Source organism: Solea senegalensis, linkage group LG4 (genome assembly GCF_019176455.1).
Source record: "Solea senegalensis isolate Sse05_10M linkage group LG4, IFAPA_SoseM_1, whole genome shotgun sequence".
In the NCBI taxonomy this organism is placed as follows: Eukaryota; Metazoa; Chordata; class Actinopteri; order Pleuronectiformes; family Soleidae; genus Solea; species Solea senegalensis.
This window is the reverse complement of record NC_058024.1, coordinates 22,055,598-22,076,128: the sequence shown is the minus strand read 5'-3', so window position 1 is coordinate 22,076,128 and position 20,531 is coordinate 22,055,598. Positions and strand designations below refer to the sequence as shown.

The 20,531-nt window shown below is 41.4% G+C and overlaps 1 protein-coding gene across 2 annotated transcripts in view; it reads right to left on the bottom strand.

The window, feature by feature from the left end:
- Positions 1–990: 990 nt before the first annotated feature.
- Positions 991–20,531, bottom strand: part of megf6b (multiple EGF-like-domains 6b) — a 46,948-nt gene continuing 27,407 nt past the window's right edge. Inside the window, exons 6-32 of one of the 2 annotated variants that reach the window (XM_044024682.1) lie at positions 16,927–17,049; positions 15,718–15,843; positions 14,937–15,059; positions 14,516–14,638; positions 14,204–14,341; positions 12,958–13,080; positions 12,676–12,798; positions 11,938–12,108; positions 11,210–11,341; positions 11,002–11,130; positions 10,800–10,928; positions 10,390–10,524; positions 10,028–10,162; positions 9,769–9,924; positions 9,500–9,631; positions 9,068–9,196; positions 8,823–8,954; positions 7,911–8,039; positions 7,049–7,177; positions 6,621–6,749; positions 6,417–6,545; positions 3,846–3,974; positions 3,623–3,751; positions 1,739–1,867; positions 1,495–1,626; positions 1,282–1,410; positions 991–1,182 (exon numbers count right to left, since the gene is read on the bottom strand). In XM_044024682.1, coding sequence (XP_043880617.1) covers positions 1,025–1,182; positions 1,282–1,410; positions 1,495–1,626; positions 1,739–1,867; positions 3,623–3,751; positions 3,846–3,974; positions 6,417–6,545; positions 6,621–6,749; positions 7,049–7,177; positions 7,911–8,039; positions 8,823–8,954; positions 9,068–9,196; positions 9,500–9,631; positions 9,769–9,924; positions 10,028–10,162; positions 10,390–10,524; positions 10,800–10,928; positions 11,002–11,130; positions 11,210–11,341; positions 11,938–12,108; positions 12,676–12,798; positions 12,958–13,080; positions 14,204–14,341; positions 14,516–14,638; positions 14,937–15,059; positions 15,718–15,843; positions 16,927–17,049 — 3,581 coding nt within the window. In that variant the 3' untranslated portion in view covers positions 991–1,024. The remainder of the gene's footprint in view (positions 1,183–1,281; positions 1,411–1,494; positions 1,627–1,738; positions 1,868–3,622; positions 3,752–3,845; positions 3,975–6,416; positions 6,546–6,620; positions 6,750–7,048; positions 7,178–7,910; positions 8,040–8,822; positions 8,955–9,067; positions 9,197–9,499; positions 9,632–9,768; positions 9,925–10,027; positions 10,163–10,389; positions 10,525–10,799; positions 10,929–11,001; positions 11,131–11,209; positions 11,342–11,937; positions 12,109–12,675; positions 12,799–12,957; positions 13,081–14,203; positions 14,342–14,515; positions 14,639–14,936; positions 15,060–15,717; positions 15,844–16,926; positions 17,050–20,531) is intronic. The other variant, XM_044024683.1, reaches the window with a different exon arrangement.

Below are 20,531 nucleotides of genomic sequence, written 5' to 3'. Positions count from 1 at the left end.
TATGACATTTTTGTCACATTTTGGACGACATACTAAAGTGTGACATTTTTGTCAAATTTTTGACAACATACTAAACTATGACATTTTGGACAAATTTTGGATGGCATACTAAACAATTACATTTTTGTCACATTTTGGACAACACACTAAACTCTGACATTTTTGTCAAATTTTGGACGGCATACTAAACTATGACATTTTTGTCAAATTTTGGAAGACATATCGGATATAGGATGTGTTAGGGTTTTCTCAAAACTGTTAAACTATGACATTTTTGTCACATTTTGGACGACATATTAAACATGACATTTTTTGTCACATTTGGTAGTATGTTTGTTTAGTATGTCGTCCACAATTTGACAAAAATGTCATAGTTTAACAGTTTTGAGAAACCCTCACACATGATCGCGGGCTTTTAGTTTTCTAAGCGTTTCGAGCAACCATGCCGAAAAAAATTGCAAAAAAATGCAAATAATTTGAAATGGAGACAATCGACGAAATTATCACAACCAAGCCCAGTTTGGATCCTCACAACTTAAGAGTCAGTCTATTTTAAAGGGCGATTCCACCAAAACACCACTTTGTCTCAATACTTCAAGTTTTAAAGGTTCAATCCACCCAAATGTTACTTTACCAGGACAAGTCCTGCACCGGACGACATCGGCAGCAAGAACAAAAGGCATGCTCAAAATTCCGGATTGGATTTTTCTAGTCAGTACTGCTATTCAAAGTTATTCATGCAGTACTGACACACATAATGATAACAATAATTATTAATTTATTTATACTAACAACAAAAAAGTAAAGGAATAATTGAAAGAAACAGGGTTAAAGGAATACTTACCGATTTGCATTTAAAAACCTTCTTGTTCTATTCATTTAAATTTAAATGTACTTTAAGAAGTTCTGAAAAGCAATTTACCAAACAAAAGACTCAAAACCACAGTAGTAACAGCAGAATCAGAGAATAAAAGCACATAAAAAAAAAGGTGTGTTTTGAGGGCAGTTTTAATGAGGTATGAGTTCATCCTAGTCTCAGAGACACAGACTCACCACGTTCACAGTTCTCTCCTCTCGTCCCAGGGAGGCACTCGCACTGACCAGTAACCGGGTCACTCTGGGATCCGTCTCCACACACTGCCACCCGAGCACAGTCAACTCCGTAGCGCTGGGCTGGACATGCTGTCAACACACACACACACACACACACACTTGTCCTCACTGTAACACACGTTTATCTATTGTATTCACAGACATCATCACAGCCTCCGCTGGACTCACTGATGTTGCAGCGTGCTCCTATAAATCCTGCCGGACATTCACAGGCTCCGGTGGACGGCACGCACTTCCCTCCATTTTCACACTTGCACACTCGTTCACAGTTGGGACCATAACGACGATCGTCACATGCTAAACGTGGACGACAAGGTGGTTTCATTGGTTCCGAATCAGTTTTTTTTGCCAGAAAGTGTGTGAAAATGCCTCTCTACGTACCTTGCTCACAGTTGGGACCCTGGAAACCTGGGGCGCAGTAACACGAGCCTGACACAGGGTGGCAGTGTTGGTTTGTCTGCGAGCACTGGCAGACGTGGTTACAGTTGTGCCCAAAGGTCCCTGGAAGACAAACTGATACAGAGAGCACAGGTACACACAAACACGATGTCTGTTAGAAGCATTAACATGGATGGACATGGAATTTGAATTAAGAGCGGGCAAATGGACGTCCTGTAGAGCTCACTCTGTTCACAGCCGTTGCCAGTGAATCCAGGAGGACAGCCACACTCTCCAGTAACATGGTGACAGGACGTCCCCGCAGCACAGCTGCAGTGCTGCACACAGTTCGTACCGTACGTACCAGGCAAACACACTGAAAGAAAAGATAAGAATAGCGTCAGATGTGTGTCACATGAGCTGGACGTGTCGTCACTGCAGCAAAAACACCACCATTAAATCAGTGAAATCACGCGACCTTGTGACCTGAGCCACTAGTTCAACATCACACGTCTCACAGTGTTTATATCCACTCACCAAAGTTCCACAGTGCACAAGTTCAGGTGCATCTATTACAAATCAGTGACCCGTCTTTTATTTGTTAATTATCGTGTCTCTGTCTGTTTGGTCATTAATGTTGGTATGTTTTCTTCAGAGCGGCTGTTTCATTGTGTTGTGCCATGATGACCCCCTGCTGAGAAAAACACTACAAATACCACCAAAGTGAGTCAAGCAGCACCAACATCCCAGTGACAAAGAGGAAGACACTTGGATGGGACCAGTATGTTCTAACACTATGACACTGGATTCAATTTTACCACCATAATGACAAGTTGTGTTTTCATAAAGGTCTCAATTCTAGCTTTAAGGTAAGAAAAAAATAAGGTCTAATGAATGAAAAGTGAAAATGTTTCCTGTAATTCTTTCCACTAAGTGGACAGAGGACATACTTAAAGGGCTATTGTGAGGGTTAAAACTTGGTTTTAAGGTTAGAATCGGGTTCAGGTTAAAGGTTAAAGGTCAGGCATTTAGTTGTGATGGTTAAAGTTTAGGGAAGGCATATTTATGAGTGTCCTCACAAAGAATTATCTACAAGAATGTGTGTGTGCACTTGCATTTATGACCTCTTTAGGACCTTTCCTGGCATGAACTCTGACCTTTTTTAGGACCAGTAGTTCTCATGGAGACCAAAAGTGGCAGAACCTCATTTTGTGAGGAACTGGTTAAGATTTGAATTGTGGTTAGGTTAAAGTTAGGGATCGGCATGAAATGGTTATGATTAATGATAAAGATTATATTTTCACAGGATACAGGGATGAGACGGGGGTGTGATCAGTCACAGGAGGGGGTTCATTCATGTCTTTATTTACATGTGTTCAATATATTCTTTATTTTACTGAGCATCCATTTATTTATGTTCTGTTTAAAGTTATTGTCTGCCTTTTTGTTTGGTCCATTTTGTCCATGTGCTTTTCTATGTGATGATGAGTGTATTTCAGGTAGTAGTATTATTAGTATTAGGACTAATTATTAGGGGAGCAGGATAAACATGTAATATAAATAAGGGAGCGTGTAAGTGAGAGTAAATAAGTGTCAACTTATGTTAGGTTTAATTGATTTTCTTTTCTCTTGCGTTGTTGTTTTGTTATTTCTTGTTGACTCCAAGTTCCATCCATCCATTTTCTACCACTTTATCCTCCACATGAGGGTGAGTGCTGTGCCATCCTCAGCTGACAATCCATCACAGGGCCACATACAGAGACACAGAGTCACACCTACACTCAATTGAGAGTGTCCAATTGACCTAATCCCCAAATCTGCATGTTTTTGGACTGTGGGAGGAAACCGGAGAACCCTGAGAAAACCCACACACACACACACACACACACAGGGAGAACATGCAAGAAAGGCCCTTGGACCCAGGTCTTCTTTCTGGTCAAAAAAAACCAACGCTGTTTTTAGGCTGTCCAAATGAATGGAAGTCAATGCAGTGTCCTAACAAGTATAGCTGTGCAAACCCGTGTGTATTCTTTTGTAATTGTAAGAAAAATCATTTTGAAAACGCAGACTAACTGCGTCCACCAGGTGTTGCAGAAGCTCCACTGCGTCACGGCGTCTAAAGGTTTAGTACCTTTGTCACAGAGTTTTCCTCTCCAGCCCGGCGGACACTGACACTCTCCAGTGACGTGGTGACACGAAACACCGTGCACACAATGGCATCGCTCCTCACAGCCAGAACCGAACAGGCCCACCTCACATGCTGGTGCAAATCAGAGATTTTGTATAATTAACAAAAAAAAGGTGCTGCCAGTTTTCACAATGCAGTAGTTTCCATGACAGAGTCTCAGACTCACCTTCCTCACAGTGCTCTCCAATCCAGCCGGCACCGCAGCTGCACCGTCCGGTCAGTCTCTCACACTGGCCACCATTCTCACATCGACACTGCTGCTGGCAGTCCGCTCCGAACCGACCCGCTACACATTCTGTATGATGATGATGATGATGAAGAAGCAGAAACATACACACACACGTGTGAGAAAACACAGAAGCATGACGTGACATAGAGACCTGTCCATCTTCTGCTGAGCACTGCATGGACAGAGTGACAGGTTAGCAGCCACAGAGTTTAGAGGGTGAAGACATTCCAGAAATAGGATTAGTGGTTTCCCGAGGAGGGGGGTGAGCTGGGCCTGGCCTGGCCTGTCCTGTCCTGGCCTGGCCTGACACGGCCCAACAGGGTGAAGGTTGTAAAAGACTCAGGGGAAGGAAAGTGTGTGTGATATGGAGCTCAGAGAAAGAACAAGCTGGAATGTCATCCCCGGGGTCAAAGGAGACTTTAACAGACTCTGCCAGCAAAGAAACAATGAGCTCAGGCAGACTGATGGATTTCCACAGCACTGCAGTCAAACAAGCACAGGCTGCGCAGGTTTTAAATATTTACTTCAGTGTTCAGGTAATGTGATTATTCTGCATTTGTGCCCAGACTAAACAACATCATCGTGGCTTTGTTATATATGAAGTCCTGATGGATTTAAGTAAGTCTGGGTTCGGTGTCCATGTGAGTTTGTGACAGGTGGTAATCGAGGGTATTAAAAGTGAACGAAAACTAACGAAATAAACGAAAACTAAAAGTGAAAAAGCATTCTTTGTTAACTGAAATAAAATAAAAAAATGAAACTGAACTGAAACTGAATTGTGTGTTTATAAAACTTACTAAAAACTAATTTAAACTCAACTAAAACTAAGCATTTAGGAATAAAAACTAGCAAACCTGCTCTAAAAACTCATTAAACTAACTAATTAAAAAAAAAAATTAGTCTAAACTAAATAAATGCTAAATAAAAACTAAAACTAATGAAAAAGCCAAAACTATTATGACCCTCAACTCTGCAGTATAGCAAGAATCAGAGTAATATAAAGGCATAACATGCTGGCCATAACAATGTGATGAGTTGTGTACGTTCAGGCTGTAGATCTTTCATATTAAGTGATTTAATCAGGTTTCCAGGTGTAGATGTAAAAGATAATCACATCAAATGAAGACAGAAAGTCTAAATCAAAGGCACAGTATGCATTATTGATCGATAATAAATCTAAAAAGAGTCGGAAAGAAAAAAGAAGGAGAAAAACAAAACAATAAAACATGTCAATTCTCAATTCAGAGATGGCCAGTGTCCATGCTCATTTTTATAATCTTTCATATTCTTTTAATAATCTGCAGGTAAAACTCAACAATTGACAACTTTCCCAGTGATCCTACCTACTGCAACTTTAACAAATCTAAATGAAAAACATATGCATATATGTATATGTATATGTACATATATATGTACATATACATATATATATGCACACAGGCACAAGGTGCTGTAGACTGAGAGAAGTAAAAAACTGTTTCTGTGGTTAAAGGAAAATTTATATTTTATCGCAGCTGGGCAATATTTTTACTCCTTTTTTTCATAAAGTAAAACCACTGCAGTCAGACAATTAATCTGGAATATGGTGAAATAATAATAGTGAAAAAGAAAAATCACCTGCAGTCATTGGATCATGACGGTTAAACACAAAGGTTGGTCAATTTCAGACAGATTTCCAGGTTGGTGTTGGATGTACCGTACGTTCCTTACTCAGGGATTGATTTACTGACAACAAACTAAAACATCTGCAGAACGCGTTGAACGTGTCAGACGATAAAAAGACCTGGACTCATTTCCACTGGTGTCTGTGGTGTTTACACAGTCCACCAACATCATTAAAACGGAGACAGCGTTTAAAGAGCGACGTTACAGATATGCCAACGTAAGGAAAATCAAAGGAAAAAAAAAAGTCACAGAAACAAATGATTATTCGTTTGAAATAATTCAATGATAACAACACGATACAGTTATCCTGTGTACAAAGGGAACACGATGATGAATTTTAAAAGCAGACAACCTTTTTAGTCAAGCTTTAAATTTGATTTCTACCCATTTCTTTTTCCATTCACTTATATTTCAGCCTGTTTTACTCTTGGGTATTTCAATTTTATCTCATTTATTATTTTCTCTTATGAGGATTTTATTTAATAATCTTTAACTCCACCCCTGGTGTTTCCTCATAGCGTAAGCTCATATTTTTTCATGTATGATGAACTTTGTGTGTGTGTTTTTATACAACAATGCTATAGAATGGATTGCTAATCATCATGTTACATTATTAAAGACTTGTCTGACCGTGTCCTGTTCCTCGTCTTATCGACCTCGGCGATGTTGGTGTTCTCCGAGCCGCGAGCAGTGTTATTATAAATGATGGCCAAAAGCACAAGAAAGTGGCTTGAGTTGTAATAAATGAGAACTTTCATTTTAATGATCATTTGCAGGTGGGTTTTTTTCGTGGTAACACACATGGAAACTCTTACTCACAGCTTTCTCTTCCCTGAGTCTTACCGAGTTCACAGGCTGTACCCGTCCATCCACTGGCACATGCACATTTTCCACTGGTCTTATTACAGGTGGCTCCATTCTGGCACAAGCAGCGCTGTCGACAGTCCGCTCCGTAAAACCCTGCAGGGCATTCTGGGAGAAGAAAAGAAAAAACAGTTATTTTTCTACCTGTCATATATATGATCAGGCGTGTTTGTGTAAACTCACCTTCTGAGCATGTGGGTCCGGTCCAGCCTGGTGTGCACACACACTGCCCAGTGGCCGGGTGGCAGATGCCGCTGTTACCGCAGCTGCAGGTTTGGTTACATCCTTCGCCGTAGAAACCTGTCGGGCAAGCTGCCAGCAGGGGGACAAATAATACCGTTACCTCTTCATGAACTCTGCTGATCAAAAGTGGAAATTCCGGGGTCTGGTGAGTGACGGGGGCCACAGCGTGGGGAACATCAGGTTCTTTTTTTTCCATGTCTGTCTGACTGAGCCGGGTTTCCCCAAAATAACTCAAACCAACTATGTTCTCCTGTTCCAGTGTGATGATTCGGCATTGAAAAGATGCAGAAATGTCCTGATATGATAGAATTTCAGGCTAAATTTACACCTCAACATGATGCCAGCACCTGTCAGGAAGTGACACTCACTCAGGTTGCAGAATGGACCGATCCAGCCGGCCGTACAGGAGCAAACTCCGCTGACATGATCGCAGCTCCCGCCGTTGAGACACAAGCATTTCTCCTGACAGTCGAGTCCAAAGAAACCCTGAGGACAAGCTGGAAACACACACGTGGACTGACGCTTAAAAGCATATAGAAGTAGAAAAAGGCAATTTATGAAGAAACTGCAGTGGGATTGCTGCCCTCTGCACGAGCTGCACACGTTCAAATGACGAGTTCAAGTTTAATGCTTAGAAAGAAGCAGAAAATGAGGGATTGAAAAGTAGGAAATAATAATGTTTCAACAAATAAAAATACCACAGTGTGAAGGCACAACTGTACATGACGTCACCTCAGATTGAGGCTGGTTCTGGCAGAAACGCTGACCACTGCACCGGCGGTTAAACAAACGCTCCATTATTTATTTTGTTCTGGTAAAAAATCAAGTATAAAGAATAAAATTTATGAACTGGAGGGCGACTTTAACGAGTAGGACAACCTCCAGTCTCAAGTGTTGGCCGTGATATCGTCCACACAAAACACACCAATGTCAAATATGAGAGGCTGACAATTCCAAGAATTTTTATCGGTAACTGTAAAAAATTAAATATAAATGAAAGTGTGTTTCAATTCCTTTGAATGACATTTTCAATGAGAAGTATGAAAAAGTGCTGAATGGACTGAATAATGTGCAACAAAAATATTGAATATTTCAGACATTAAGAAATATTCCAATTAATAAACAGATTCCTAAATGAGCTGCACGTTTTAAACGTTTGAATGAAGTTAAAGTAGACGTTCATATTCACTCTGTGAACTTTGATTCATGATGGAGAGAAGTTTCTCTTACGCTTTTCGCAGAAGCTTCCAGTCCATCCCATCTGGCAGGTACAAGCTCCGCTCACATGGTCACACAGAGCGCTGTTGTCACACTGACACCGGTGTCGACAACCGAGACCAAACATACCCGCGGGACATTCTGAGGGAAAATTATACACACACATTATACATCGAGAGACATTTGTGTCAATTTACGATCAAAACGGAGACTTCGAGATCTGTTTGACCTTTAAAACGACTAATGACTTGGTGGAAGCATAACCCTTTAACACCTAAGCCTTTTTTTTGCTTAATTTTCACCCTAACCATAAAAGTTAAACCATAAAATGATCCTGTGAGTAGGTGTTTTTGCAATTTACAATTTACTGCATTAACAATTACTAACAATTTAAAATGAAGAAAAACAAAACTATTATTTAAAAAACAAACTATGCACAGCCGGTTTTACAACTCTCTCCTCTCTGGTGACAGAGATGCTGATTTGCCAGCTTCCTGCAACAGTGAGAGTTAACGTCTCAGCTTTCAGAAACCTTTTTCCTACAGCACAAACATCGCGTAATTACGATAATGCAAAGTGTGCATGTGCAAACGTGTTGCCTGCGATACGCTCAGTGTTAAAGAGTTAATGTTTTATCAACTAATATGTAAAATATCAAGAATAAACCAAATAGGTTTTACGCCAGTGTGGATGAGTTCTTCCTGTGTTATTTCCTCAAGTAACAAAAAGTAAAAGTTGATTTAACAGAAATGAAAACTGGGCGAAAAGAGGTGAGAGCCACCTTGTGGTGATATCAAGAATGGCACAAACTGTTTATAATGAATGGATGAATATATTAAATGAAATACAAATTTAACACCTGGTGACTTTAAATCATGACAGAATGAACAGTGTTATAAACGGAGAGAGTGAGCGTGAGCGTACTCTGTTGGCAGCGTGTTCCCGTGTAACCAGCCTCACAGTTGCACTGGCCCGTCGCAGCGTCGCAGCTGCCGTCTCCGTTTCTGCAGTCGCAGGTTTGCGCACAGTCGGCTCCCCAGTGTCCTGCATCGCACGCTGCAAAACAAACGTCAGGGTCGGCTGTCAAAAACATAATCCCACATCCATTTCCCCCACACAGTCCTGTCCTGGTGAGGCGGCTGATGTTAGGCTTCATTCACTCGACTTACCCTTTCTGCAGTTGTGTCCAGTCCAGCCAGGAGGGCAGGTACACAGTCCAGTCACCGGGTCGCACCGAGCGTTGTTCTCACACACACACTTCATTTGGCATTCTTGACCAAACCGTCCACTCGGGCAGGCTAAACAATGAAAGAATGATTGAAAATAATCCAGTAATCTAGTGAGTCATCTCTGCTGTGTCTGATCCAGTGTTGGCAGAATCACATTTGTTCTTCTTGGTAAAAACATGTCCACAGTTGGTTTCTCAATGAACTCTGAGACCAAAAAAAACAACTGTGTTTGTTGCCTCCCTTTCCTGTCCACACTGCACCACTGCATGAGTTCAATATTTCACACTGTTGCCTTCCACCTGGGTGATAGCACTGTTTAACGCTTGTTGCTATGGAAACCTACCCCCCCAAAAATGCACTGCAGATACTCACAGTTTTGGCAGAGTTGTCCCATGAATCCAGGAGGACAGAGACAGGAACCGTTGTGTTTATCACACGAGGCGCTGTTCTCACACGCAGGACAGGTTTCTCTGCAACCTGGACCCCAAAATCCCTCCTGACACACTGTGAAAACAATCATATTAATATTGAGTTTTTTTTATACATATATATATATATATATATATACATACATACATATATACATATATATATATATATATATAGCTGTGAAAAACAAAGAAAAGAGCATTTGCACTCACAGCTCTCGCAGTGTTTTCCTGACGTCCCTGCTGGACACTTGCATTGTCCTGTCACCTTGTCACATGGGGCACTCGTGCAGTTGCAAGAATGAACGCAACCGGTCCCAAATGTCCCCTCTGGACAGTCTGATACAAAGACACACAGCGGGACATTGTCTCAAAAAAAAAAAAAGATGGGTCAAATGATTCTTACGGCAGTTAAGAGATAAAAGTGAGACTTAAGTGAGACTTAAGTGAGACTTAAGTGAGACTTGCCTACCTTGATCACAGTTCTCCCCATGATGACCAGGGGGACACTTACGCTGACACTTTCCTGTCACATGGTCACAAGACACTCCTGGGGGACAGGAGCATGTCTTCTCACAGCCAGCTCCAAACTTACCCGGGTTACATTCTAGAGAAAGATTGGACAGGACAGATTGATTACACATCACAACTGAATATACAATCCTACATGTGCTTTACTGACTTAATGTTTGGATTCCTTTGGACTTTTATCAAAAGTTCTTTTTGAAAGTCCAGAAATAACTCTTTCTAATGCACCTGCATCTTAGAAAGTTGGATACTCTTATTACTACTGAAATTGCGGGCATTGTGGGCAGAGCATTTTGGTGTACTCGCCTTCCTTGCAGGTGTTGCCCTGGTAACCCGGTTTACAGACACAGGTGCCATAACGACGGTGACATTCCAGAGTGTTCTGCTGGACACAGTGACACTCGTCGGAGCAGCCGGGTCCAAACATCCACTTAGGACAAGCTGGAGAAGAAAGAGAGTCAAATAAGAAAAGTTTAACTGAATGAAAGAAGAGCAAGACACAGATTTTACAAGAGTGTTGTCTTTTACTGCCACAAGTAAACAGTTATTAGTTATTAGTTACAACCAACTTGTTACAAATTAGTATTTTTATTATACGAAACACGATGATTTACAAGTTACAAGAACATGCTATGTTATAAAACAGGATTTGATGAGAGAACAAATTGACTGGCATGTAAAATGATAATCATATGCAGACAGTTGGTGTGACTTACGAAGGTGGCAGAAGCGCCCGTACAGTCCTGGATCGCACAGACAGGCTCCATATGTTCGGTGGCAGCGTCCATTATTTGCACAGTTACACTTCTTGTTGCATTGTTTTCCATAGAAGCCCTTTGGACAACCTGAGCACAGCACATATTAAATAAAAACCCAATAAAATGCAAATGTTATCGCTGAAACTTTGAAATAACTCACCATCCTGGCACAAATCTCCACTGACTCCTGGAGGACAGCGGCAGCTCCCAGTCACAGGGTCACAGCTGGCTCCGTTTTTACACTTACAGGGAAAGGAGCAGTTTTTGCCAAAGAATCCTTCAGGACAAGCTGTGACAGAAATGAAAGGGTTAATCAACGCTGAACTCTCAGAGTGCTGTGTGTGTGTGTGTGTTGAGTCGGCGCTCACTCTGGTTGCAGATGACGTCTGTCCATCCATCCGGACAATCACAGCCGTTCTTCCAAAGATTACATTTCCCTCCATTTGAACAGTCATCACATGTCAAACTGCAGTCGTGTCCAAAGGTGTCGTCCAAACACACTGAAAACAACACAACAATGAATGAACCACCATCACAATTCTTTAAGACTGACATTCTTCCTGGTGTGTAAAAGGCCACGAGAGATTCCCGATGTACCTGGGAAAAGGATCATCTTTAGTCACATTTTGCAGTCTCACCATTAAAGGAATACTTCACCATTTGCATTTAGCTTTGTATTACTATAATCAGTAATACAAAGCTAAATAAAACTTGGTGAAGTTGTCCTTTAAATATCACTAAATCCTACACAGTGGACTTAAAACTGAAAACTTTGAGAGAAATTCACACTAAACTCTTTAGAGTCCATTTACTGGACAAAAACACGAGCCTTGGACATCCTGCTTCAGACCAGCTGCCGGTGCATATAAGCCTCAGTTTTACTGCCAGAGTGTGGTGTTACACTGTGTATGTACCGACAGTCTGGGAGCATGCAGCACAGTAATTAACCTCCACCATGAGGTCTGTTCCTGCCTGCAGTAAATGAGTCTGCCAGACAGCTTCTAGTAGCCCCAGAAGTTACACTCTGGTAATCAGATACAGGTTCCTGTTAATGATAATGAGTCGTTAATGGTTCAGGAAGAAAACAACAACTCACCAAATTTCTCTGCCAAGTTATTTTCGGCCCTCAGTTCCCCCTCGTCATCTTCGTAGTCATCGTAGCGCTCCAGAGGTTGGCTGTAGTCATGTAGTAACATGATCTGAGGGCGATGGAGAGGCAGCTCCATAGCACCTCCACTGGAGAGGGCCTCAATTGCATTTTCTAGTGCTAAAAAAAGTACATTTTGGTGAAATAACGTCATTCTTGGAACAGTATGGTGGCACATAAAATGTGTATGCAATGAAAAAAAAAGGAAAAACGTAGGAGAAAGTCATCTAATTTATTAGCTGGGCTTAGCTTGACTTTGTTTGACTTATACCTCATGACTATGAAGCACATTATTTGTTCCATTAAAGGCTTTTTTTTTTTTTCAACTTCGCTCTACTGAAAACTGCTGTTAGTGGCATAGTCAGTCTGTTTTTCATTGGAGGAAAAGTACATCAGTAAATAACAAAATGAACGATTCCATTTAGCTGCTTCAGGTTCATGGTCCTGGTATTAAAAATACCAGGTAAATTCTGTTATTAAAGTTATTAGTAACACCTGTGCATATATATATTATTAAAACACTACTTCATAATGGATTTTTTTGTGAATCTGCAAAATGCCTGAGGTAACAAACAGGACAACAGTGTTTTCAGGACAACAGGTTTTCGTTGTTGTTGTTGTTGCTGCATGTGTTTGATGTGATTGTGACTTCCTCCTCCTCATTTCTCCCCGATTGCTGATACTCACGGGTGCACGATTGCCGGTCTTCGTCCAGACGGAAACCCGAGTGGCAGAAACACTGGAAGGAGCCTGCACTGTTCTGGCATGTGTGATCACAACCAGCGTTACTGGCCAGACACTCATCCACATCTAAACATCACAGAAACAGAAAACAGCACAGGTTTAAGTGCTTTATCTCCATCGAGAGGTGAAGCAGAGCAAAAGCCACGGATGCTTCATTGTGCCCGTTTGTGTCGACGTCTCGTGAGTCAAACGTCACACACGCCTTGGCTGTTAAGTTACGCTTACCATCACAGCTACATCCATCCGAGTTGAGTCTGTATCCTGCAGAGCAGTAGCACTCATAGCCTCCGGGGTAGTTGGTGCAGTCCTGCTCGCAGCAGTAGCTCTGCTCTCCACACTCGTCGACGTCTGCCAAACACAGCAAGACAAAAAGTTACGAGGGCTCTGACCACGGAGGAAAAACATTTTATAGGACATTGTAAATTAAAGTCTAACAACCAGATGAGGTCAAGGTCACAACGTGAGAATAAAATGTGTGTACTTCAAAAAGTTCTCAGCCTCACCCAGAAAACATCGCAGCAGAAAAATCATTCTGACCTTTATTTTTCAAAATATTCTCCTTTAACTTCAGGGCACTTGGTCCACTGATGTTAAAGCTTTGCTCTTTCTTAGAGGAAGAAGGTTTTGCATTTTGAGCCTCCAGAAAGAACTGAAACAGGACCACCCAAGCAGGATTTCAGTTTAGGAAAAATCAGACGGCACCAGGTCAGGTGTGAAAGTTGTATGGGCTAACATTCTGCAACTGCCAACAATTGGAAATTCTTTTCCTGGATATTTTCGCCAAAACACAGAAACATCACTTTGCCAGCAGATACCACTTGCTTGAATGTTTGTTGGGAGCTGGAGTACCAAGTGTGTTTCCATTAGTATCTTTGATGAAAATGGCCAAACCCGTGTCTGGGTCTCAAATGTCCTGAGGAATTTGGCAGGATCGGTCTAATAATTAGCCAAAAGTGTCCTTGAAATTTCCATTCTTTTCAACTTCTGATCTGGTGTCAACAGTCAGGGCACCCATCTAGCAGACGTTTTGCTCATCACCCAAGGTGTCAGTCAAAACTGTGTGAACTGAGCCAACACTGACGTCCAAGGGTTTCTGCTGCGTGTCTGACGCTCACGCATCTATCATTCATGACCATGTGGAGAATGGCCTCCGCTTGACCCTCCATGGGCGTCTTCATCGTGGGTCATCATCTGCTTAAAAATCAGCAACTCACTTCTTTTCACATTAATAGTGAGAGGAATGCAGATCCTTTTTATGCAGGTGTTTTAGCAAAGCTCTGGCTTCTATCTTGTCCATTTTTTTAGGATTCCCTCTCAGTTACTCTTAGTTTTTCAAAGAAATAAAAAAACATTTTGAATGTCTGTGGACAGTGTTACAGAGCTTTATGGTTTCCACTTATGCCCTAACATTTTGAAGTAGCACTGACCAAAGTAAACATCTCAATGTGACATATCTCGACTTCTTCCTTACCAACACAGGTTTTAAGGTCCACATCTAATCTGTAACCTTGGTTACAGGAGCAGACAGGACCATTGTTTGAATGCTGGCAATGGTGTGAACATCCGCCGTTGTTGTTTTCACAGCTGTTCACAATCTCCATCTCGATTTCTGTCACAGAGAGATAAGTGTGTGTTAATTACAGTCCTTAAGCAGCTCAGACCAACCAACTATATTGTATATAAACACATTTATATATATATATATATATATATAAACATGTGTGTATATACAATATAGTATATGATATATATATAGTAGATACATATGATTGTTTGAACTGACTGTAGCACTGTTTTCCATCAGAACCCAGTTCATAGGCTGTGTTACAAACGCAGGCGTACGAGCCCAGAGTGTTGTGGCAGCCGTGAGCACAGTTGGCTGCTTCTGTCTCACACTCATCAATATCTGTTCAAGGGGGGGAAAAAAAAAAAAAAGTGAATTATAATGGAGAGCATCTGGTCAGCACACGTTCATTTACATTCACCACCACATGTTTCTCACTAATCAAATATACGTTTCTGTGATGGAAACTATCTTTCACACCATTTTAGTCGGTAGTGACTGTGAAAATGCTGGCTTGCAAATTCTATTTCATCTTCATACATGAAAACTTTTTTAATTATGTCTCTAAAATTGATTTTTTCTTGTGGTGATTATAATTGTGGTGAATCCCTTTATGTATCCTTATTAGTGGTGAACTGACCTGCACAGGTTTTCCCGTCTTCATTAAGGATATAACCAGCTTTACAGTCACAGTGAGCTCTGCTATCATCGACTCGACAAAGGTGCATGCAGCCTCCGTTGTGATCTGCACACGGGTTCTGCACTGAAACACAAAGCACATACACACTCGAATTTACATGGCGTCAATCCAGCGAACAATGATTCTGGCACAGTGGTGGCAAAAAAGGGTAAAACGCTGCCTCCCTGTATGTTAATGTGGCCAGACTTAAAACCACAGTGCCACTAGGCTCTTTACAGCTCTCTCTGCATAGTTGTGTGTGTGTTTGACTTGTATTAGCCTGTCTGGCATCTTGGATTCAAACCCTCAGCACTGTAGAAATAAGAGGAGGCTGTTCACAGCCAATAATTGCAAAGTAAAAGCACCTGAAAGACAGTCATTGAAAAAACATATATGTATAATTTCCTCCCTCTCAAGAGAAGAATACTTGACCACAAGGCTTCTGAGATTATGTCTTAATACTACAAGGACATCATAAAGAAAACTGCTGTGGATTACATTAATTTAATGTCTCATCCCATGAGCGTCGGTTAATCCCGCTCCCTGTCAGATAATTACAGTTGGAAGCAATGAGTTTTCATGTTAATTAAAACCTCACAATCACACCTTCATAATCTTCCAAAGTACGCATTTTTACTGGCACTCCTCCCTCCATCTATTATCCCTCCTTTCTGTCTTGTGTCATGTGTTGATGTGTACTTAGTGCTGCCTTACACCAGACCTTGGAAACACGGGCACTCACGTTTGCAGTGCTTGCCATCCTCCGACAGCAAGTGACTCGGCTTGCAGCGGCAGCGGAAATGGGCAGCAGACTGCTGCACGCAGTAGTGTTCGCATCCTCCGTTGCTGATGGCACACGAGTGCACCGCTGAAAAGGCAAAAGAATGAAAAAGTGAGTGGCACTGAGCTGCAGGGACACATACAGAGGCAATGACATGCAGTAGAAGAGGGGAAGTCAGTCCGTCTAGAAACTTGAGACATCATGACCACACAAAATTTGGACCGTATAACTCCCACAATCAAGATGCATCATCACCAAAAGGGCCAAGAAGTGTCATAGATGTGAAGAACAGGGTCACTGTGGTGGACAACATCATCCACTGATGTGTTTCCCTCTCTCACAGCAACAGATGAGACCCCAGAACATTTTTTTTCAATACTCAAAGACTGGAGTCAAGATCCATACATGCTTCAAGAGTACTCAGTGTTTTCCAGCTCAAATTTTATGCAGCCACATGCAATGTGTGTGGAACAGATCTGACCCCTGCTGGCAGATGCAAGAGCTGGATAAGATGAGTAAAGAGGTTTGGTATGCACTGTCCTCTGTCATGCTATCAAGTGCAAACACTCTTTCACGGACTTGTTGTATTGGAAATGCATTTCTCAGAGCTCAGATTTGTCTCTGCGTAGATTTAAAAGGACTTTATTTTAAAGGCCTCAAAGATTCAGTCCATCCACATTGTGCACATCAATTATTGGATAAATCAGGCATCTCTTAATGCGCCTGGCATCACACGAGAGCCTCTCTGGGACAGTTGGGTCTCAGCTATGGTGTGGCTGGAATCAGAATTAACAAGGATGGAGGTTGTGTTTCTTTATCATGTGTGTATGTGTCTGCATGTGAGCGTGAGATGGGCTGCAGGTGTGTGTGAGAGTGTAGTGTGTATGGGAGCTGATTGGTCCTGCACAGGAGGTTTCCAAACCTTAAACCACTCACAGCCAGACTGCCCTCAGACATTGTTGTGCTTTAAAATGGTTTGTTTAGTTGGTTGCTGGTGGTTTATTGGGAGTTGGGAAGAGGGAGTCTCCTCATTCATGCCTGGTTGTAACAGTTGGTCTACTTACTATATGTTTATGTACAGCTTTTCACCAGATGCAGCTCACCTGAAATCAACCTACTACAGTGCTATAATCACATGCAGACAAAACTTATATTCCTCCCCTCACTCACGGAGGCAGGTGCGGCCGTCCACATGCAGACGGGAGCCCGGGTGGCATTCACAATAGTAGGAGCCTCTGGTGTTAATACATCTGTGCTGGCAGCCTCCATTATGGACCTGGCATTCATCAACGTCTGTAGAGGAAAGAGGGAGAAAAGAGGGAGAAAAGAGAAAAAAAACAGAAGCAGAGAGAAATTAGAGTCATTAACCTAAATCCTCTCATTACAAGGGGGAAAAAACCCTATTGAAAGAGGCATTTAATGCAGGCTGTGGGTTAAAGTTTAGTCCCGAGAAGAGAGAGGATGATGGATGAGAAGGGAAAATAATCTACAAGTGCATTGTAGCTCAAACAAACAAATCCTCCATGTGGTAGCAACTACTAAACATCTAAAACCAAATTGAAATTCCTCTGCTTCTCTCCAACATCCCCTGGGTGCAGCAGACATTTGGAAACTTAAATCCGAGGATGCTAAACATACACATTCCTCTCAACTGGGCACTGAGATTATACACAAATAAAAGAACGGGGTCAATTAGAGAAAGGAGCAGTGAGCGAAACGTGACGCCTCGCAACCAGATTTCAGCGGAAATGAAAATAATCTGCGTTTCAAAACACTTCTTGTTTTTAGGGGTCAAGGAGTAGTAATTTGTTTTGTGTGTTCCGCAGCAGACCCTGAGATCTGAGCTGATTGTTTGGAGTTATGTTAGTCGTCTGTCTGCTGACATCAGCATCATCAGCAAGCCCCTCCCCCTCCCCCTCCAAGCAGTGGCAAGTCACCTGCTTGCGTCAGCGTTGCTAAAATTATCTGAGGAGTTACTGGAAATGTTGCTGACTCAAACAAGTGACATAACACAGTGAGAGGGTGAGTGTGGATGGCTCTTGGCTGCTGAGGTCTGTAAAACAGCTAGCACATCATAAAAGACTATTAGTCAGTGCCAAGTTGAATGTCTGTTTGAGAAATGTGTTGTTCCGTCCAGTCCTGACTCCAGGCAGCCATTATAGCAACAGAGTATTTGAAGAATTCAGAGAATCTCTGTGAAAACTGTAAAAAAAAAAAAAAAGAGGTCGCTTTTATCACTCGTGTCCGACCAGGCAGCGCACATTCAGTGTTGTAAACAAGCCAGTAAACATCTCTGTGCAAACAAACCACATGAATGATTTCTCAACATTCATTAGAGTGCTCCCGTCCCATAAATAAACACACACACTAAATGAGGTGAACACAAAAATCTACACATAAACACAGTCATCCTCCTCCTCTTCCTCACAAATACTTCACACACTGATAAAGTGAAATTAGATGAAGATGGAGCGAGCGATAAGGTAAGACTCTAATTATTATTATTTCATGTATTATTATTTTTTCCCATGCATATATTAGTATTTTCAATGTATAAACTAAATATTTAATACATGAAACAGGTAATCAAAAAAACTAAATAAAGAAAATAAACTATTGGATGAAAAAAATACGTTTTCGTGACTTGACTTTTATCAGTTTCTGAGAACAAAAATGTGTAATTTTGTAATTATTACAAAATGGTATTACATGGTATTACAAAACGTTTTATGTTTGTTTTTTTATTTACCAAATTAATCATATTAGCTCTGTGTTTAGTGTCCACCATCTTGTGGCTCTTGATTAGAGATTAGATTAGAGCTTTTGATTATAGTGAAGTGTTAACCAAAACATTCAGGGTCCAGGCTGTAAACCAAATATGATCAGCTGAAATTAGAAAACAGCCTCTTCCACATCAAAAAAAAACACTGTTAATAGCAACTTAATTAAGATATTCAATTATTTTCACGGCCAGTGAACATCTGTGAGGTCAGAATCTCCTCTTACAGATCACATCACTGCACACGAGCTGCATATGTGACCGGTCACCGAGTGCTCGTTCATTGTGTTGACTTACTGATTTGAAATTGATTTAAATCAGATCTTTGACAAATCCCAAAACCTGAAAGACTTCTGTTATAATACACGATGGAGGAAAAGTAGTGTTGTGATATTATAAATGATTAGGGAATATCAATGTCACTATAGTGCACTAAAATTCACTCTACCGTTCACATAAAAATTGACAAAAATGGAATATCCAGAAAATGAGCATAAAGGGAATAAAATCTACTTGATGAAATGGTGAAACCTGCCCAAGACATTTCTTTTATTGAATATCCTATGATTAAATGTACACCCAATAATATCCCACAACATCCTCAAATACTGTTTTGGGGTGAAAGTGAGTTTCTAAATTTTCCCTCTTCTTTGACGACCTGCAGCCAAGTGTAGTCCAGGGAAGCTGGCAGGAGCCCTCCTTTCATTTTTCCATCCATGCTCCATGCTCTCCTTTGGTTTGGTTTCTCATGAAACGTCTCCAGCTTTTGCAACTGCGGTGCAGTGCAATGAATCCTCTCCCGTTCTGGTTTTCTACGTCCAGAACATGATCGCTCTCAAGCTCCGAGCCAAAGCCTCAGCAGCCGCTGGCTTTTACAGAAAGGCACATCAATTCTCAGCCCGCAGCCACCTACAGCACCGCGTCATCCTCACGGAAAACATCGTGGCTTGTGTTTGATACAGTGTTGTGTTTATCGTGAGCTTGAGATGAATGTTTTATGATTTATTTTATCTCCGAGAAAGATGAAGATCAAATGGGATTATGAGCAACACGACTGCAATACATGTTAAAATATGCTTTATCGGGTGCATTTATCCCCGAGCACTGTACTCGTGCCAAACATGAAAAGAAATGTTCATAATAATCTTTCTAAAGAGTGTTTTGGTCTAAGGCTTCTGTTTGTGTTAAGCATACAAAGAGCCTCTCATGCTTCACAATTCATGTTTTCATGTGCTCTAATCTCTGCTGATAAAAGTGACCCTCCTCTGCTTGGATCACAGACCGCTTTATGTGGGCAGTGCCAGCCGTATCACCAACACTGATTAACCCGTCTCCCTGAACTATGAATGAGCTCAAACAAACTCCACTTTGGTAAAATGAACACTATTTATATTAAATATTATTTATAACAATTATATTTAATTATAAAGTATTGCATTTTGGGTGTGAAATCTTACTCTCACTTACCTGCCGCCTGGTAGCCCAGATTGTAGCCATGGTATCCATGGTAACAGTGCGGCCTATAGCAAATCCTCCTGTAGTAAGTGTACGGGAAGTTGGCGGCAGATGTCAAACATGCCATCACTTCAATGAATGCAAAGAGGAAAGTCCCCAGTCGAGACGACAGCGCCATGGCGAGAGAATAAAGTCTCGCAAAACATTCAAAGTAATACTTTAAAAATGCTTCAAAAATCTACTGCACTTCCATTCAAGATCTATGTGAACTATGACCAGTGACAGTTTTCCAGTAAAGGCTTCTGCTCTGATGTAACATGCTAAGTAGTTCTTATTCCCTCTGCCTGTTGATTTTTATGTCCTCCTCTCTCCCTCTGTTTCACCCTCCCATCGACCAAAGCTAAATGTCCAGCACATTAAAGATCCTCCTCCCCCCTCGTCTCTACACTCTTTCCTAAAGTAAAAGGTGCAGCGCGTGCTGCACAGACTACAAAAGAAACTAAACCAGTGGTGATTTATTTCTTTTCCCCCTCAGTATATT